We start from the raw sequence: 16707 nt of genomic DNA on the forward strand, positions 1-16707 counted from the left end.
ACACTGAGGCAGGAATCACACTAAGACTGGAATCACACTGAGACTGGAATCACACTGAGGCAGGAATCACACTAAGACAGGAATCACACTAAGACAGGAATCACACTGAGACAGGAATCACACTGAGACAGGAATCACACTGAGACAGGAATCACACTGAGACAGGAATCACACTGAGACAGGAATCACACTGAGACAGGAATCACACTGAGACAGGAATCACACTGAGACAGGAATCACACAGACAGGAATCACACAGACAGGAATCACACTGAGACAGGAATCACACTGAGACAGGAATCACACAGACAGGAATCACACAGACAGGAATCACACTGAGGCAGGAATCACACTGAGACAGGAATCACACTGAGACAGGAATCACACTGAGACAGGAATCACACTGAGCCAGGAATCACACTGAGCCAGTCTCACACTGAGCCAGGAATCACACTGAGACAGGAATCACACTGAGACTGGAATCACACTGAGACAGGAATCACACTGAGACAGGAATCACACTGAGGCAGGAATCACACTGAGACAGGAATCACACTGAGACAGGAATCACACTGAGACAGGAATCACACTGAGACAGGAATCACACAGACAGGAATCACACTGAGGCAGTCTCACACTGAGACAGGAATCACAGTGAGACAGGAATCACACTGAGACAGGAATCACACTGAGACAGGAATCACACTGAGACCGGAATCACTCTGAGACAGGAATCACACTGAGACAGGAATCACACTGAGACAGGAATCACACTGAGACAGGAATCACACTGAGACTGGAATCACACTGAGACTGGAATCACACTGAGACTGGAATCACACTAAGACAGGAATCACACTAAGACAGGAATCACACTGAGACAGGAATCACACTGAGACAGGAATCACACTGAGACAGGAATCACACTGAGACTGGAATCACACTGAGACTGGAATCACACTGAGGCAGGAATCACACTGAGGCAGGAATCACACTAAGACTGGAATCACACTGAGACTGGAATCACACTGAGGCAGGAATCACACTAAGACAGGAATCACACTAAGACAGGAATCACACTGAGACAGGAATCACACTGAGACAGGAATCACACTGAGACTGGAATCACACTGAGGCAGGAATCACACTGAGACAGGAATCACACTGAGACAGGAATCACACTGAGACAGGAATCACACTGAGACTGGAATCACACTGAGACTGGAATCACACTGAGACTGGAATCACACAGAGGCAGGAATCACACTGAGACAGGAATCACACTGAGACAGGAATCACACTGAGACAGGAATCACACTGAGTCAGGAATCACACTGAGGCAGGAATCACACTGAGGCAGGAATCACACTGAGACAGGAATCACACTGAGACAGGAATCGCACTGAGACAGGAATCGCACTGAGACAGGAATCACACTGAGACAGCAATCACACTGAGACAGCAATCACACTGAGACAGGAATCACACTGAGACAGGAATCACACTGAGACAGGAATCACACTTTGACAGGAATCACACTGAGGCAGGAATCACACTGAGGCAGGAATCACACTGAGACAGGAATCACACAGACAGGAATCACACTGAGGCAGGAATCACACTGAGGCAGGAATCACACTGAGGCAGGAATCACACAGACAGGAATCACACTGATACAAGTATCACAGACAGGAATCACACTGAGACAAGAATCACACAGACAGGAATCACACTGAGACAGGAATCACACTGAGGCAGGAATCACACTGAGGCAGGAATCACACTGAGGCAGGAATCACACTGAGGCAGGAATCACACTGAGACAGGAATCACACTGAGACAGGAATCACACTGAGACAGGAATCACACTGATACAGGAATCACACTGATGCAGGAATCACACTGAGGCAGGAATCACACTGAGACAGGAATCACACTGAGACAGGAATCACACTGAGACAGGAATCACACTGAGACAGGAATCACACTGAGACAGGAATCACACTGAGGCAGGAATCACACTGAGACAGGAATCACACTGAGACAGGAATCACACTGAGACAGGAATCACACTGAGGCAGGAATCACACTGAGGCAGGAATCACACTGAGGCAAGAATCACAATGAGGCATGAATCACAATGAGGCAAGAATCACACTGAGACAGGAATCACACTGAGACAGGAATCACACAGACAGGAATCACACTGAGGCAGGAATCACACTGAGGCAGGAATCACACAGACAGGAATCACACTGAGACAGGAATCACAGTGAGGCAGGAATCACACTGAGGCAGGAATCACACTGAGGCAGGAATCACACTGAGGCAGGAATCACACTGAGGCAGGAATCACACTGAGACAGGAATCACACAGACAGGAATCACACTGAGACTGGAATCACACTGAGACAGGAATCACACTGAGGCAGGAATCACACTGAGGCAAGAATCACAATGAGGCAAGAATCACAATGAGGCAAGAATCACACTGAGACAGGAATCACACTGAGACAGGAATCACACAGACAGGAATCACACTGAGGCAGGAATCACACTGAGGCAGGAATCACACAGACAGGAATCACACTGAGACAAGAATCACAGACAGGAATCACACTGAGACAAGAATCACACAGACAGGAATCACACTGAGACAGGAATCACAGTGAGGCAGGAATCACACTGAGGCAGGAATCACACTGAGGCAGGAATCACACTGAGGCAGGAATCACACTGAGGCAGGAATCACACTGAGACAGGAATCACACTGAGACAGGAATCACACAGACAGGAATCACACTGAGGCAGTCTCACACTGAGACAGGAATCACAGTGAGACAGGAATCACACTGAGACAGGAATCACACTGAGACAGGAATCACACTGAGACAGGAATCACTCTGAGACAGGAATCACACTGAGACAGGAATCACACTGAGACAGGAATCACACTGAGACAGGAATCACACTGAGACTGGAATCACACTGAGACTGGAATCACACTGAGACTGGAATCACACTAAGACAGGAATCACACTAAGACAGGAATCACACTGAGACAGGAATCACACTGAGACAGGAATCACACTGAGACAGGAATCACACTGAGACTGGAATCACACTGAGACTGGAATCACACTGAGGCAGGAATCACACTGAGGCAGGAATCACACTAAGACTGGAATCACACTGAGACTGGAATCACACTGAGGCAGGAATCACACTAAGACAGGAATCACACTAAGACAGGAATCACACTGAGACAGGAATCACACTGAGACAGGAATCACACTGAGACAGGAATCACACTGAGACAGGAATCACACTGAGACAGGAATCACACTGAGACAGGAATCACACAGACAGGAATCACACAGACAGGAATCACACTGAGACAGGAATCACACTGAGACAGGAATCACACAGACAGGAATCACACAGACAGGAATCACACTGAGGCAGGAATCACACTGAGACAGGAATCACACTGAGACAGGAATCACACTGAGACAGGAATCACACTGAGACAGGAATCACACTGAGCCAGGAATCACACTGAGCCAGTCTCACACTGAGCCAGGAATCACACTGAGACAGGAATCACACTGAGACTGGAATCACACTGAGACAGGAATCACACTGAGACAGGAATCACACTGAGGCAGGAATCACACTGAGACAGGAATCACACTGAGACAGGAATCACACTGCGGCAGGAAACACGCTGCGGGTTTTGAAGATCGCAGTGTCAGGGTGTTTGGTGTTTTGAATATTGAGTGACTGGATCTCCAGACTTACAGAATTATCGAAGGCTTCGGCCTGTTTCAATGTCCGAGGATATCCATCGATCATGAAGCCCTTTGTCTCCTGTAGGTTTTCCAACATGGCATCCTTCAAAATCTCCAACGTTGTTCCCTGAAAAAAAACATGTTCAAAGAATGGTAACTTTATTTACATTTCCCAGACTCTGCATTATTACAACTTTTCTCTCTTTAGAAGCATAGACTTACTCTTAACCTTCTTCGAATCATAGAATCATACAGCACAGAAGAGGCCCTTCGGCCCATCGAGTCTGCACCGACACATTAGACGGAACTGAACTCCCTCCTAATCCCATCTGCCAGCACTTGGCCCATAGCCCTGAATGTTATGATGTGCCAAGTGTTCATCCAGATACTTTTTAAAGGATGTGAGGCATCCCGCCTCCACCACCTTCCCAGGCAGCGCATTCCAGACCCTCACCACCCTCTGGGTAAAAAGGTTTTTCCTCACTTCCCCCCTAAACCTCCTGCCCCTCACCTTGAGCCTATGTCCCCTTGTAACTGACTCTTCAACTAAGGGGAACAGCTGCTCCTTATCCACTCTGTCCGTGTCCCTCATAATCTTGTACACCTCGATCAGGTCGCCCCTCAGTCTTCTCTGTTCCAGAGAAAACAACCCAAGCCTATCCAACCACTCTTCATAACTTAAATGTTCCATCCCAGGCAGCATCCTGATGAATCTCCTCTGCACCCCCTCCAGTGCAATCACATCCTTCCTATAATGTGGTGACCAGAACTGCACACAGTGCTCCAGCTGTGGCCTCACCAAAGTTCTATACAATTCCAACATGACTTCCCTGCTTTTGTAATCTATACCCTGATTGATAAAGGCAAGTGTCCCATATGCCTTTTTCACCACCCTAATAACATGCCCTTCTGCCTTCAGAGATCTGTGGGCAAACACGCCAAGGTCCCTTTGTTCCACGGAACATCCTAGTGTCCTGCCATTCATTGAGTATTCCTTGTCAAATTACTCCTTCCAAAGTGTATCACCTCTCACTTTTCAGGGTTAAATTCCAGCTGCCACTTATCCGCCCATTTGACCATTCCATCTATAATCTTCTTGTAGCCCAAGACACTCCGCCTCACTGTTAACCTCCCATCCAATCTGTCATCGCAAATTTACTAATCCTACCTCCCCCAGTCATCAATGTCATTTATATAAATGATGAATAACAGGGGGCCCAACATGGATATTTTTGGATATTTGAGAGACGATGGACCTATCACCTTTGATGATGAGGACCCAATTGTCAACAGAAGGCAGTTTGACAACAATCAGTGTCCCTTCTTTCTCTGTAGAGTCTTAGAGTCATATGGTGCAGAAAAGGCCCTTCAGCCCATCAAGTCTGCATCGACTATCTATCACTAAAGCCTCACTCATCTCATTTCCTTGAATGTCATGATGTTTCAAGTGCTCATCCAAGTACTTTTTCAAGGCAGTCAGGGCAGTGCGGAATGGTGATGGCTGAGGGGGAAGGACTGAGAATCATGCTGTGCAGCGAGACGCAGCTCACAAAACAAACGATGCCCCCCCTGGCGGAACAGCAGTGTAGATAATGAGGTCACGACTGTTTCTTCAGAAGGAACTCTTCAAAATGCAGCTCATAGAACCATAGAAAATTACAGCTCAGAAACAGGCCTTTTGGCCCTTCTTGTCTGTGCCGAACCATTTTATGCCTAGTCCCACTGACCTGCACTTGGACCATATCCCTCCACACCCCTCTCATCCATGAACCCGTCCAAGTTTTTCTTAAATGTTAAAAGTGACCCCGCATTTACCACTTTATCCGGCAGCTCATTCCACACTCCCACCACTCTCTGCGTGAAGAAGCCCCCCCCTAATATTCCCTTTAAACTTTTCTCCTTTCACCCTTAACCCATGCCCTCTGGTTTTTTTCTCCCCTCGCCTCAGCGGAAAAAGCCTGCTTGCATTCACTCTATCTATACCCATCAAAATCTTATACACCTCTATCAAATCTCCCCTCAATCTTCTACGCTCCAAGGAATAAAGTCCCAACCTATTCAATCTCTCTCTGTAACTCAGCTTCTCAAGTCCCGGCAACATCCTTGTGAACCTTCTCCGCACTCTTTCAATCTTATTTACATCCTTCCTGTAATTAGGTGACCAAAACTGTACACAATACTCCAAATTCGGCCTCACCAATGCCTTATATAACCTTACCATAACACTCCAACTTTCATACTCGATACTCTGATTTATAAAGGCCAATGTACCAAAGGCACTCTTTACGACCCTATCCACCTGTGACGTCACTTTTAGGGAATTCTGTACCTGTATTCCCAGATCCCTCTGTTCAACTGCACTCTTCAGAGTCCTACCATTTACCCTGTACATTCTTCTTTGGTTTGTCCTTCCAAAGTGCAATATCTCACACAATGAAACAACAACAAAACTTACTCCAACTTATAAATCAAAGAAAGGGTTTAATAAAGAAACATCATTACTCCAAACTTGGGACCTCGCCCTGGGCCACTCCAAGCTCCCCACAATGCTACATAGTTCCTTATTTATAGTGAATCAGCTGGTCAGCTGACTATTACACCACTCTGTGATTGGTTCCATGGTTTACTGACCCTTATATCTTGTTCCCATTGGTCACATTACATCCAATCCAAATTTGTCACTGGTTATATTCTAACGCCAGCTACTCACCAATGGCACGAGGCCTCCTTCAATCATGATTTTCTTGATTTTATTTCCTCGCTCGGTTTCATTGCTGATTTCCTTCCGGAGAAGATTCCCCGTCGACAGGTGTGTGAAGCCGTATTTCTCCATCATTTTAACACACTGACTGCCTTTGCCAGAACCTGGGCCTCCTGGAACATTGACAAAGTGCCGGTGTTCACAACGAGTTCTCACTGGAATAACTTTCACTCATTCATTTCCTCACAAACTTCCCCCTCATCCGAGTGAATGTTGTCCATACCACAACAACTCGCATTTAACAGGCACCTACACTACCCCAAGGTGCTTCACACAGGCCACAGACAGAGGTCAAAATCTTCGTCAGGAAAATGGAATTTAATTTGCATCCTAAACAGAGGTAGAGAGAGAGGCAGAGAGATTTAGGGAGGGAATCTCAGAGCTAGGGGCTGCCAATGGCGGAGCGATGTGAACCTAGAGAACAAGAGGCCGGGATAAGATGAGTGCACAGGGTTGTCGAGGCTGGAGGAGGTTACAGAGATAGGAAGGGGTGTAGGAGCTGGAGGAGGTTACAGAGATAGGGAGGGGTGTAGGGGCTGCAGGAGGTTACAGAGATAGGGAGGGGGTGTAGGGGTTGGGGGAGGTTACAGAAATAGGGAGGGGTGTAGGGGCTGGAGGAGGTTACAGGGATAGGGAGGGGTGTTGGGGCTAGAGGAGTAATGGTTGGGGGATGGGGGGGGGGGAGGGTGGGGGTCACAAGTCCATGGAGGGATCTGTTAGCAGAAGGTGAATTTGGAAATGACGGTGGTCTGTGAGTCAGTGTCCGTCTGCAGGTCAGTGAGTTGGGAATGAAATCAACACAGGGGCTGCAGGGCTCCAGATAGGCTGACGGTTATGGAGATAGTTAGTGAGAAGGATGTAGTCTCTGTTAGAAAGACGTTGCCAAAGGGAGTTACATTTAAACAATCTGTTTCTAATCTCCGTGTACAATAGCCAAATATAGGAGACCCTTCAGCCCATAACCTCTGTGCTGGTTGAATGGTGGAGTTTATCTCACTGGTCTGACCTTTCTCTGTATCTCCGTTTCCAGCGCACTTTCAGACATCACATTCCGTGCCATCATTACCCCATGGAACAGTCTCTCCGTGTCTCTGGGTGATTATTTTAAATCTATACGCTCCTGCCTCGTGACACAATTTCAGTTATTTAATCTCGGTCAAATCTCCCGTCAGTGTTCTCTGCGAGAAGGAGAGTGACTGGCTTGTTCTGTAGTAAGTGTCTTCATTTAGTTATTAAAATACACACAGTCTGATCAGAATCAAATCTTAAACATTGACACCAGATTCCAGAGAAGATTTATTTTACTCACCAATTACGAAGATAATTTTAGTGAGTTTCAGCTTTTCTGGAAGAGATATTTAAAATTTTAGTTCAAACTGTTGAATTTTCCTAAATTGTTTGGTAAACCACAAACCTAACCCCCAAACCCCCCAGCCCCCCCCATCCCACCCCCTCAACCCCCCTCACCCCCCACTGCCCAACAACCCCCCCCCCCGCCCCCCCATCCTCACTCTCCCCCACAGCATCTTTATTCAGATTTTCACACACACACACACACTCACACTGGGACCTGTTGGGGATCAGAGTGAATCAAGGACTCTGAGTAGCTGAATGTAGACTACCTGTCCACCAGAGGGAGCCTGTGTAACACGTTCAGCTCCTCGAAACTGGGCAGGTTGACACAGGCTCACTTACACCTGTTTCTGTGTCAGAGATACTGACTGAGTCAGCCTGAGTTCAGCGGGTAACACTCTCACTTCGGAGTCAGAAGGTAGTGACTTCAAGTCTCACTCCAGAGTCTTAAGCACGAAATCCAAAGAGAATGCCGCACTGTCAGAAGGTCAGTACTGAGGGAGCGCCGCACTGTCAGAGGGTCAGTACTGAGGGAGTGCGGCACTGTCAGAGGGTCAGTGCTGAAGGAGTGCCGCACTGTCAGAGGGTCAGTGCTGAGGGTGTGCCGCACTGTCAGAGGGTCAGTACTGAGGGAGTGCCGCACTGTCAGAGGGTCAGTACTGAGGGAGTGCCGCACTGTCAGAGGGTCAGTACTGAGGGAGTGCCGCACTGTCAGAGGGTCAGTACTGAGGGAGAGCTGCACTGTCTGAGAGTCAGTACTGAGGGAGTGCCGCACTGTCAGAGGGTCAGTACTGAGGGAGAGCTGCACTGTCAGAGGGTAAGTACTGAGGGAGTGCCGCACTGTCAGAGGGTCAGTACTGAGGGAGTGCCGCACTGTCAGAGGGTCAGTACTGAGGGAGTGCTACACTGTCAGAGGGTCAGTGCTGAGGAAGCGCTGCACTGTCAGAGGGTCAGTACTGAGGGAGTGCCGCACTGTCAGAGGGTCAGTACTGAGGGAGTGCCGCACTGTCAGAGGGTCAGTACTGAGGGAGTGCCGCACTGTCAGAGGGTCAGTACTGAGGGAGTGCCGCACTGTCAGAGGGTCAGTACTGAGGGAGTGCCGCACTGTCAGAGGGTCAGTACTGAGGGAGTGCCGCACTGTCAGAGGGTCAGTACTGAGGGAGTGCCGCACTGTCAGAGGGTCAGTACTGAGGGAGTGCTGCACTGTCAGAGGGTCACTACTGAGGGAGAGCTGCACTGTCAGAGGGTAAGTACTGAGGAAGTGCCACACTGTCAGAGGGTCAGTACTGAGGGAGTGCTGCACTGTCAGAGGGTCAGTACTGAGGGAGTGCCGCACTGTCAGAAGTACTGTTTTTCAGGAGATGTTAGACTGAGAGATATCTGGGATAATCTGGGATATCTAGGATAATCGATCTCCAATTCTCTGGCCAATTTTCCAGGCCTCTGAACACGGGATTAGTCCCGGGGGATTGGAGGATTACAAATGTGACGGTGTTGTATAAGAAAGGGGCAAAGGATAACTCAGGAAAGTACAGACCTGTCAGATTAATAGTGGGAAAACTGATGAACATAATACGCAATGAGATAAGTATACATTTCGAGAAAATATGTTAATATTAGACAGTCAAGGGCACGCCACATCTGACCAATTTAATGGGGTTCTTTGACGAGGTGACACAGGCCGTGGATGTTGTATATTTGGACTTTCAGAAAGCGATTGATACGATGCCACGTGGCAGGGACAGTTGGCAAATTCAGAATGTTTGGGACTGAAGGGTCCTTGGCAGCATGGATTAGAAGTTGGCTAAGGGATAAACAGAGGGTAGGCACAGATGGGCATTTCTCAGACTGGAGACAAGATACAAAAGAACAAAGAACAATACAATTCCGGAACAGGCCCTTTGGCTCACCAAGCCTGCGCCGATACGCAGTTTCCATCCCTCTGTCTGCCTCCCGTTTGTGTGTCTATCAGGATACATCTTTAACATTGCTAATGTGCCTGCTTCCACCACCTCCTATGGCAGCGCGTTCCAGGCACCCACCACTCTCTGTGTGAAAAACTTCCCCGCACATCTCCCTTAAACATTCCCCCTCTCACCTCGAACCTGTGCCCCCTTGTAATTGACACCAACCCTGGGGAAAAAGCCTCTGACTATCCACCCTGTCTGTGCCTCTCATAATTTTGTAGACCTCTATCAGGTCTCCCCTCAGCCTCCATCTTTCCAGTGAAAATAATCCTCGTTTATTCAACCTCTCCTGATAGTTAGCACCCCCGAGGCCAGGCAATGTCTCCAAAGCTTCCAGGTCCTTCCAGTAGTGTGGTGACCAGAACTGCACGCAATACTCCAAATGCAGCCTACCCAAGGTTCTATAAAGCTGCAACATAACTTGCCAACTTTTATACTCAATGCCCTAGCTGATGAAGGCCAACATGCCGAATGCCTTCTTGACCACCTAGTGCACCTGTGTTGCCACTTTCAGGAATCTGTGGACTTGTACACCCAGATCCCTCTGCATGTTAATGTTCCAAAGGGTTCTGCCATTTACAGTATAATTCACATCTAAATTTGATCTTTCAAAATGCATCACCTCGCATTTGTCCGGATTAAACTCCATCTGCCATTTCTGTGCCCAAGTCTCCAATCTATCTATATCCTGTTGTATCCTCTGACAATCCCCGGCACTATCAGCAACTCCACCAATCTTCGTGTCATCCGCAAACTTACTAATCAGACCGCCCACATTTTCCTCCAGATCATTTATATACACCACAAACAACAGGGGTCCCAGCGCTGATCCCTGCGGAACATCACTAGCTACAGATCTCCATTCTGAGAACACCTTCCACCGCTACCCTCTGTCTTCTATGAGAGTTCAAGTTCTGTTTCAAGCCAGTTCTGTATCCATCCAGCCAGCACACCCCAAATCCCATGAGACTTAACCTTTTGTACCAGCCTGCCATGAGGAACCTGCCATGAAAGTGGCGTTCCCCAGGGATCAGTATTGCGACGTTTGCTTTTTAGAAACATAGAAACATAGAAAAACTAAAGCACAAAACAGGCCCTTCGGCCCCAGAAGTTGTGCCGAACATATCCCTACCTTTTAGGCCTACCTATAACCCTCCATCCTGTTAAGTCCCATGTACTCATCCAGGAGTCTCTTAAAAGACCCTATTGAGTTTGCCTCCACCACCACTGACAGCAGCCAATTCCACTCGCCCACCACCCTCTGTGTGAAAAACTTCCCCCTAACATATCCCCTGTACCTACCCCCCAGCACCTTAAACCTGTGTCCTCTCGTAGCAGCCATTTCCACCCTGGGAAAAAGCCTCTGAGAGTCCACCCGATCTGTGCCTCTCAACATCTTATACACCTCTATTAGATCTCCTCTCATCTGACGTCTCTCCAAGGAGAAAAGACCGAGCTCCCTCAGCCTATCCTCATAAGGCATGCCACTCAATCCAGGCAACATCCTTGTAAATCTCCTCTGCACCCTTTCAATCTTTTCCACATCCTTTCTGTAATGAGGCGACCAGAACTGAGCACAGCACTCCAAGTGGGGTCTGACGAGGGTCTTATATAGCTGCAATTTTTTCTGATTTATATAAACGATTTCGAGACGGGTGTTGAGGGCAAAATGTCTGAATGTGCAGATGATACTGGGGAAATTAGTGAATTGTGAGAATGACGCTGGGCGGCTTCAGAGGGACATTGACAAGTTGGTGAAATGGGCAGAGACCTGGCAGACGAATTTCAATGCAGCGAAGTGTGAGGGAATGCATTCTGGGAGCAGAAACATTGGGAGACAATCCGGGCTTGATGGTACAACTTTTAGGGGAGTACAAGAGGCAGAGTGAACCTCAGGGTTCAAGTGTAGCGTTCTCTGAAGGTGGCCAGGCAAGTTCTTACGAAGGCTGATGGGATTGTTGGGTTTAGAAATAGAGACATAGGCTGGAATTTTACCATCCCGCCCGCCTCGGTAATCGGAGTTGGCGAGGGACGGATCATGGGAAGGTCCAGCGACCTCGGGATGAGCAAGGCTGGAAAATCCCACCCAGTATAAAAGCAAGGAAGCCACACCCTTACACATCATTTGTCAGAGAACATTTGGAGTATTGTGTTCAGTTCTGGGCACCTTGTTACAGGAGGGATGTTAAAGCCCTGGAGAGAGAGAGAGAGAGAGAGTGCAAAGGAGATTCACCAGGAATAAGGAATTTTAGATACAAGGAAAGATGAGAGAAATTGGGCTGATTTTCCTTGGAGCCGAGTGGATTAAGAGGTGACCTTATTGAGGTGATCAGAATGATGAACAATGTTGACAGGGTGAAGGGGGATATTGTGTTTCCCCTGGTTGGTGTGTCAGTGATTGGGGGAGTCACAATTTCAGGATGGTCAGCGAGAGAGCTCGGGGTGAGATGAGGAGAGACGTCTTTACTCAGGGAGTTGGGATTTCGAATGCGCTGCCTGGGAGAGAGGTGGAGGCAGATTCCTCGGAGGTTTAAAAGAGAGGCTGGATACAGATTTGAAAGTGATGAATGGAGAGGGGTACAGAGACAGGGCCGGAGAACGGGACGAGCTGAGTAACGCTTTCGGGAGATGGTGCAGACGCACCGAGTGGCCTCTTTCTGTGCTGTAAAGTTCTACATTAATCAGCATGATAAAACAAGGGGCTTCCTGTGTGTAAATTGGTTACTGACGATTACATTAGCTGTAAAGACTTTTGGGACATGTTGAATTGTTTGAAATGGCCAATTTTAACCTCAGCTTCCCGACAGGATGCGGCAGACAGCTGAGTTTTCCCTGCAATGTCCTTTTCTGGGTGAATATCTGGGGGTTTGGACAGATTCCAGGGTGGTTCCGAATCTGTCGCTCGGTACACTAAACTGGGAAGAACGTTCATTTCTTCCAGTCTAATTCACGCTGTGGATTTTACCCCGAGCCTCGGCACTTTACCCCTTAACGGGGCATCAGTGCTCAGAACAGCCCCGCCCACACCTCCTGGCCCTCAGAGCAGAACCCAGTGAGTGGTAATGGGTAACAGAGAGAGAGAGTGGCCTCAGCTCACAGTGCTGGATTCTTGGGGAATGGCCTCTAGACTAGCCCACTCCACAGTCGCAGGGCTGTCCTCACCACCTCCCCGGGTCTCACTGGGATTCGGCGGGGGGCTGTTTTAAGGATGAACAACCCTTTGGTGACATTAGAACCATGAAGGGTAATTTTCGCTCCTCCATCCCTCTCGCTGTGCTGGGTAAAGGGGGGGGGGGGGGGGGCGTTCCGGCTGGGGGTTTTTAGGGGCGGTTTCACTAGAACTGATTTGGATTTTTTCTCCCCCCAGGTTTACCTTTCACTTCGTCACAAATCTGTACTGAGTTGCTACTTTTACAGTTCCCCATTCCCTCTTCTGTCCAGTGTTCTGGCTCCTGATCTCCTCCAGTAGCCAGTGAGTACGAGCACCTCAGTAGTGCAGCTGTTTGCCTTTTCCTTGTTTCTCTACTGGGTCACCCAGCCTTTGTGACTTAACAGTCGGAGACCTGGGCATCACCCCCTGTGCTGTACAGGGCTGTGCCACCTCTGAGCACTGTGCCACAGAGCAAAGTGTAACAGGCAGGCAGGGTGAAAGGGAGACAATGTGCTGAAGCTTTCCGATGTGTGTGACTGGAGAAAGTCTCGATCGGAGCCGGATGATGAGGAACAGACGGAACGCCAGTCCGTCAACAAAGAACAAAACAGCACAGGAACAGGCCCTTCGGCCCTCCAAGCCCGTGCCGCTCCCTGGTCCAAACTAGACCACCCTTTTGTATCCTTCCATTCCCACTCTGTTCATGTGGCTATCTAGATAAGTCTTAAACGTTCCCAGTGTGTCCGCCTCCACCACCTTGCCCGGCAGCGCATTCCAGGCCCCCACCACCCTCTGTGTAAAATACGTCCTTCTGATATCCGTGTTAAACCTCCCCCCCCTCACCTTGAACCTATGACCCCTCGTGAACGTCACCACCGATCTGGGAAAAAGCTGCCCACCGTTCACCCTATCTATGCCTTTCATAATTTTATACACCTCTATTAGGTCACCCTCATCCTCCGTCTTTCCAGTGAGAACAACCCCAGTTTACCCAATCTCTCCTCATAACTAAGCCCTTTCATACCAGGCAACATCCTGGTAAACCTCCTCTGTACTCTCTCTAAAGCCTCCACGTCCTTCCGGTAGTGTGACGACCAGAACTGGGCGCAGTATTCCAAATGCGGCCGAACCAACGTTCTATACAACTGCAACATCAGACCCCAACTTTTATACTCTATGCCCCGTCCTATAAAGGCAAGCATGACATATGCCTTCTTCACCACCTTCTCCACCTGTGACGTCACCTTCAAGGATCTGTGGACTTGCACACCCAGCTCCCTCTGCGTATCTACATCCTTTATGGTTCTGCCATTTATCGTATAGCTCCCCCCTACGTTAGTTCTACCAAAATGCATCACTTCGCATTTATCTGGATTGAACTCCATCTGCCATTTCTTTGCCCAAATTTCCAGCCTATCTATATCCTTCTGTAGCCTCTGACAATGTTCCTCACTATCTGCAAGTCCAGCCATTTTTGTGTCGTCCGCAAACTGACTGATCACCCCAGTTCCACCTTCTTCCAGATCGTTTATATAAATCACGAACAGCAGAGGTCCCAATACAGAGCCCTGCGGAACACCACTAGTCACAGGCATCCAGCCGGAAAAAGACCCTTCCACTACCACCCTCTGTCTTCTGTGACCAAGCCAGTTCTCCACCCATCTAGCCACCTCCCCCTTCATCCCATGAGATCCAACCTTTTGCACCAACCTACCATGAGGGACTTTGTCAAATGCTTTACTAAAGTCCATATAGACGACATCCACGGCCCTTCCCTCGTCAACCATTCTAGTCACTTCTTCAAAAAACTCCACCAGGTTAGTGAGGCATGACCTCCCTCTCACAAAACCATGCTGGCTATCGTTAATGAGTTTATTCCTTTCTAAATGCGCATACATCCTATCTCTAAGAATCCTCTCCAACAACTTAGGGATATGGGGGTAGGGCCTGGGTGGGATTGTGGACGGTGCAGACTCGATGGGCCGAATGGCCTCTTTCTGTACTGTAGGGTTTCTATGATTTCTATGAACTTCCTGACCACGGACGTCAAGCTCACCGGCCTATAATTTCCCGGGTTATCCTTCCTACCCTTCTTAAATAATGGGACCACATTAGCTATCCTCCAGTCCTCTGGGACCTCACCTGTGTCCAGTGACGAAACAAAGATTTGCGTCAGAGGCCCAGCGATTTCATCTCTCGTCTCCCTGAGCAGCCTGGGATAGATTCCATCAGGCCCTGGGGATTTGTCAGTCTTTATATTCCCTAAAAAACCTAACACTTCCTCCCTTGTAATGGAGATTTTCTCTAACGGGTCAACACTCCCCTCCGAGACATTCCCAGTCAACACATCCCTCTCCTTTGTGAATACCGATGCAAAGTATTCATTTAGGATCTCCTCTACTTCTTTGGGCTCTAAGCATAATTCCCCACTTTTGTCCCTGAGAGGTCCGATTTTTTCCCTGACAACCCTTTTGTTCCTAACGTATGAATAAAATGCCTTGGGATTCTCCTTAATCCTGTCTGCCAAGGACATTTCGTGACCCCTTTTTGCCCTTCTAATTCCTCGTTTGAGTTCTTTCCTACTTTCTTTGTATTCCTCCAGAGCTCCCTCCGTTTTTAGCTGCCTGGACCTAACGTACGCCTCTCTTTTCTTTTTGACCAATCCCTCAATTTCCCTGGTTATCCACGGTTCTCGAATCCTACCCTTCCTATCCTTCTTTTTTACAGGCACATGCCTGTCCTGCAGCCCTAACAACTGTTCCTTAAAAGACTCCCACATGCCAGATGTAGATTTACCCTCAAACAGCCTCTCCCAATCAACAGCTGTCAATTTCTGCCTAATCCCACTAAAGTTAGCCTTCCCCCAATCCAACACCTTACCCTTGGGACACCACTCATCCTTTTCCATCACTATCCTAAAGCTAACAGAATTGTGGTCACTATTTGCCACATGTTCCCCTACCGAAACTTTGAAGACCTGACCGGGCTCATTCCCCAGTACGAGGTCCAGTATAGCCCCCTCTCTAGTCGGGCTATCTACATATTGTTCCAAAGAACCTTCCTGTACGCATTTTACAAATGCCTCCCCATTCAGACTCCCAGCCCTACGCGATTTCCAGTCTATACCAGGGAAATTGAAGTCTCCCACTACAACAACCCTATTTTTCCTGCACCTATCCATTATCTCCTGACATATCCGTTCTTCCACTTTCCTTGGGCTGTCAGAGACTATCAGAGACTGGCACTCTCGATGTAACCTCACTCTGCCGATCGCTCCCCTGTCTCCTCCACTTTCTCCCAACTCCAATAAGCTCAATCTTCCTTCTCTCTGACTCCTCACTCTCTCGGAATCGATAAGCTTCTCACCATCTTATTCCAGTACACACGACCTCCCCGCCTTCCTCCCTTCCCTCCCGCCGCCGACAACTCCTTCAAAAGTAGACTTGCTCTCTTGCTGATTCACCGCATCTCCTGCTGCCTGTGCCCTGGGGTGCTAGTGAGGTTTAGAATCAATCTCCTGATACAACAGTGGGGGGTGGTGGGGGGAGGAATGGGGCAGTGACCCGCTCGACCTTTTGCTGATGACGACACAATGTCTGATTGTCAATGTGTGGAAAGGACAATCCCGTTTGTCGGGGGAACTCTGCAGATCACAAAGGCAGCGAGCGTCCGCACACCGCCAAC

The 16707-nt window shown here is 48.6% G+C and overlaps 1 protein-coding gene across 4 annotated transcripts in view; it reads right to left on the reverse strand.

Annotated features, from left to right (window-relative positions):
* LOC144507741 (adenylate kinase isoenzyme 5-like) overlaps nt 1–16707 on the reverse strand; it is a 71270-nt gene that overhangs the window by 18151 nt on the left and 36412 nt on the right. For 3 of the 4 annotated variants that reach the window (XM_078235004.1, XM_078235003.1, XM_078235005.1), the window contains 3 exons: nt 7862–7897; nt 6502–6665; nt 3802–3918 (listed from right to left, as the gene is read on the reverse strand). In XM_078235004.1, coding sequence (XP_078091130.1) covers nt 3802–3918; nt 6502–6665; nt 7862–7897 — 317 coding nt within the window. Of the gene's footprint in view, nt 1–3801; nt 3919–6501; nt 6666–7861; nt 7898–14315; nt 14365–16707 lie in introns of all 4 variants that reach the window. The other variant, XM_078235006.1, reaches the window with a different exon arrangement.

This window comes from Mustelus asterias, chromosome 19, assembly GCF_964213995.1.
Source record: "Mustelus asterias chromosome 19, sMusAst1.hap1.1, whole genome shotgun sequence".
NCBI lineage: Eukaryota > Metazoa > Chordata > Chondrichthyes > Carcharhiniformes > Triakidae > Mustelus > Mustelus asterias.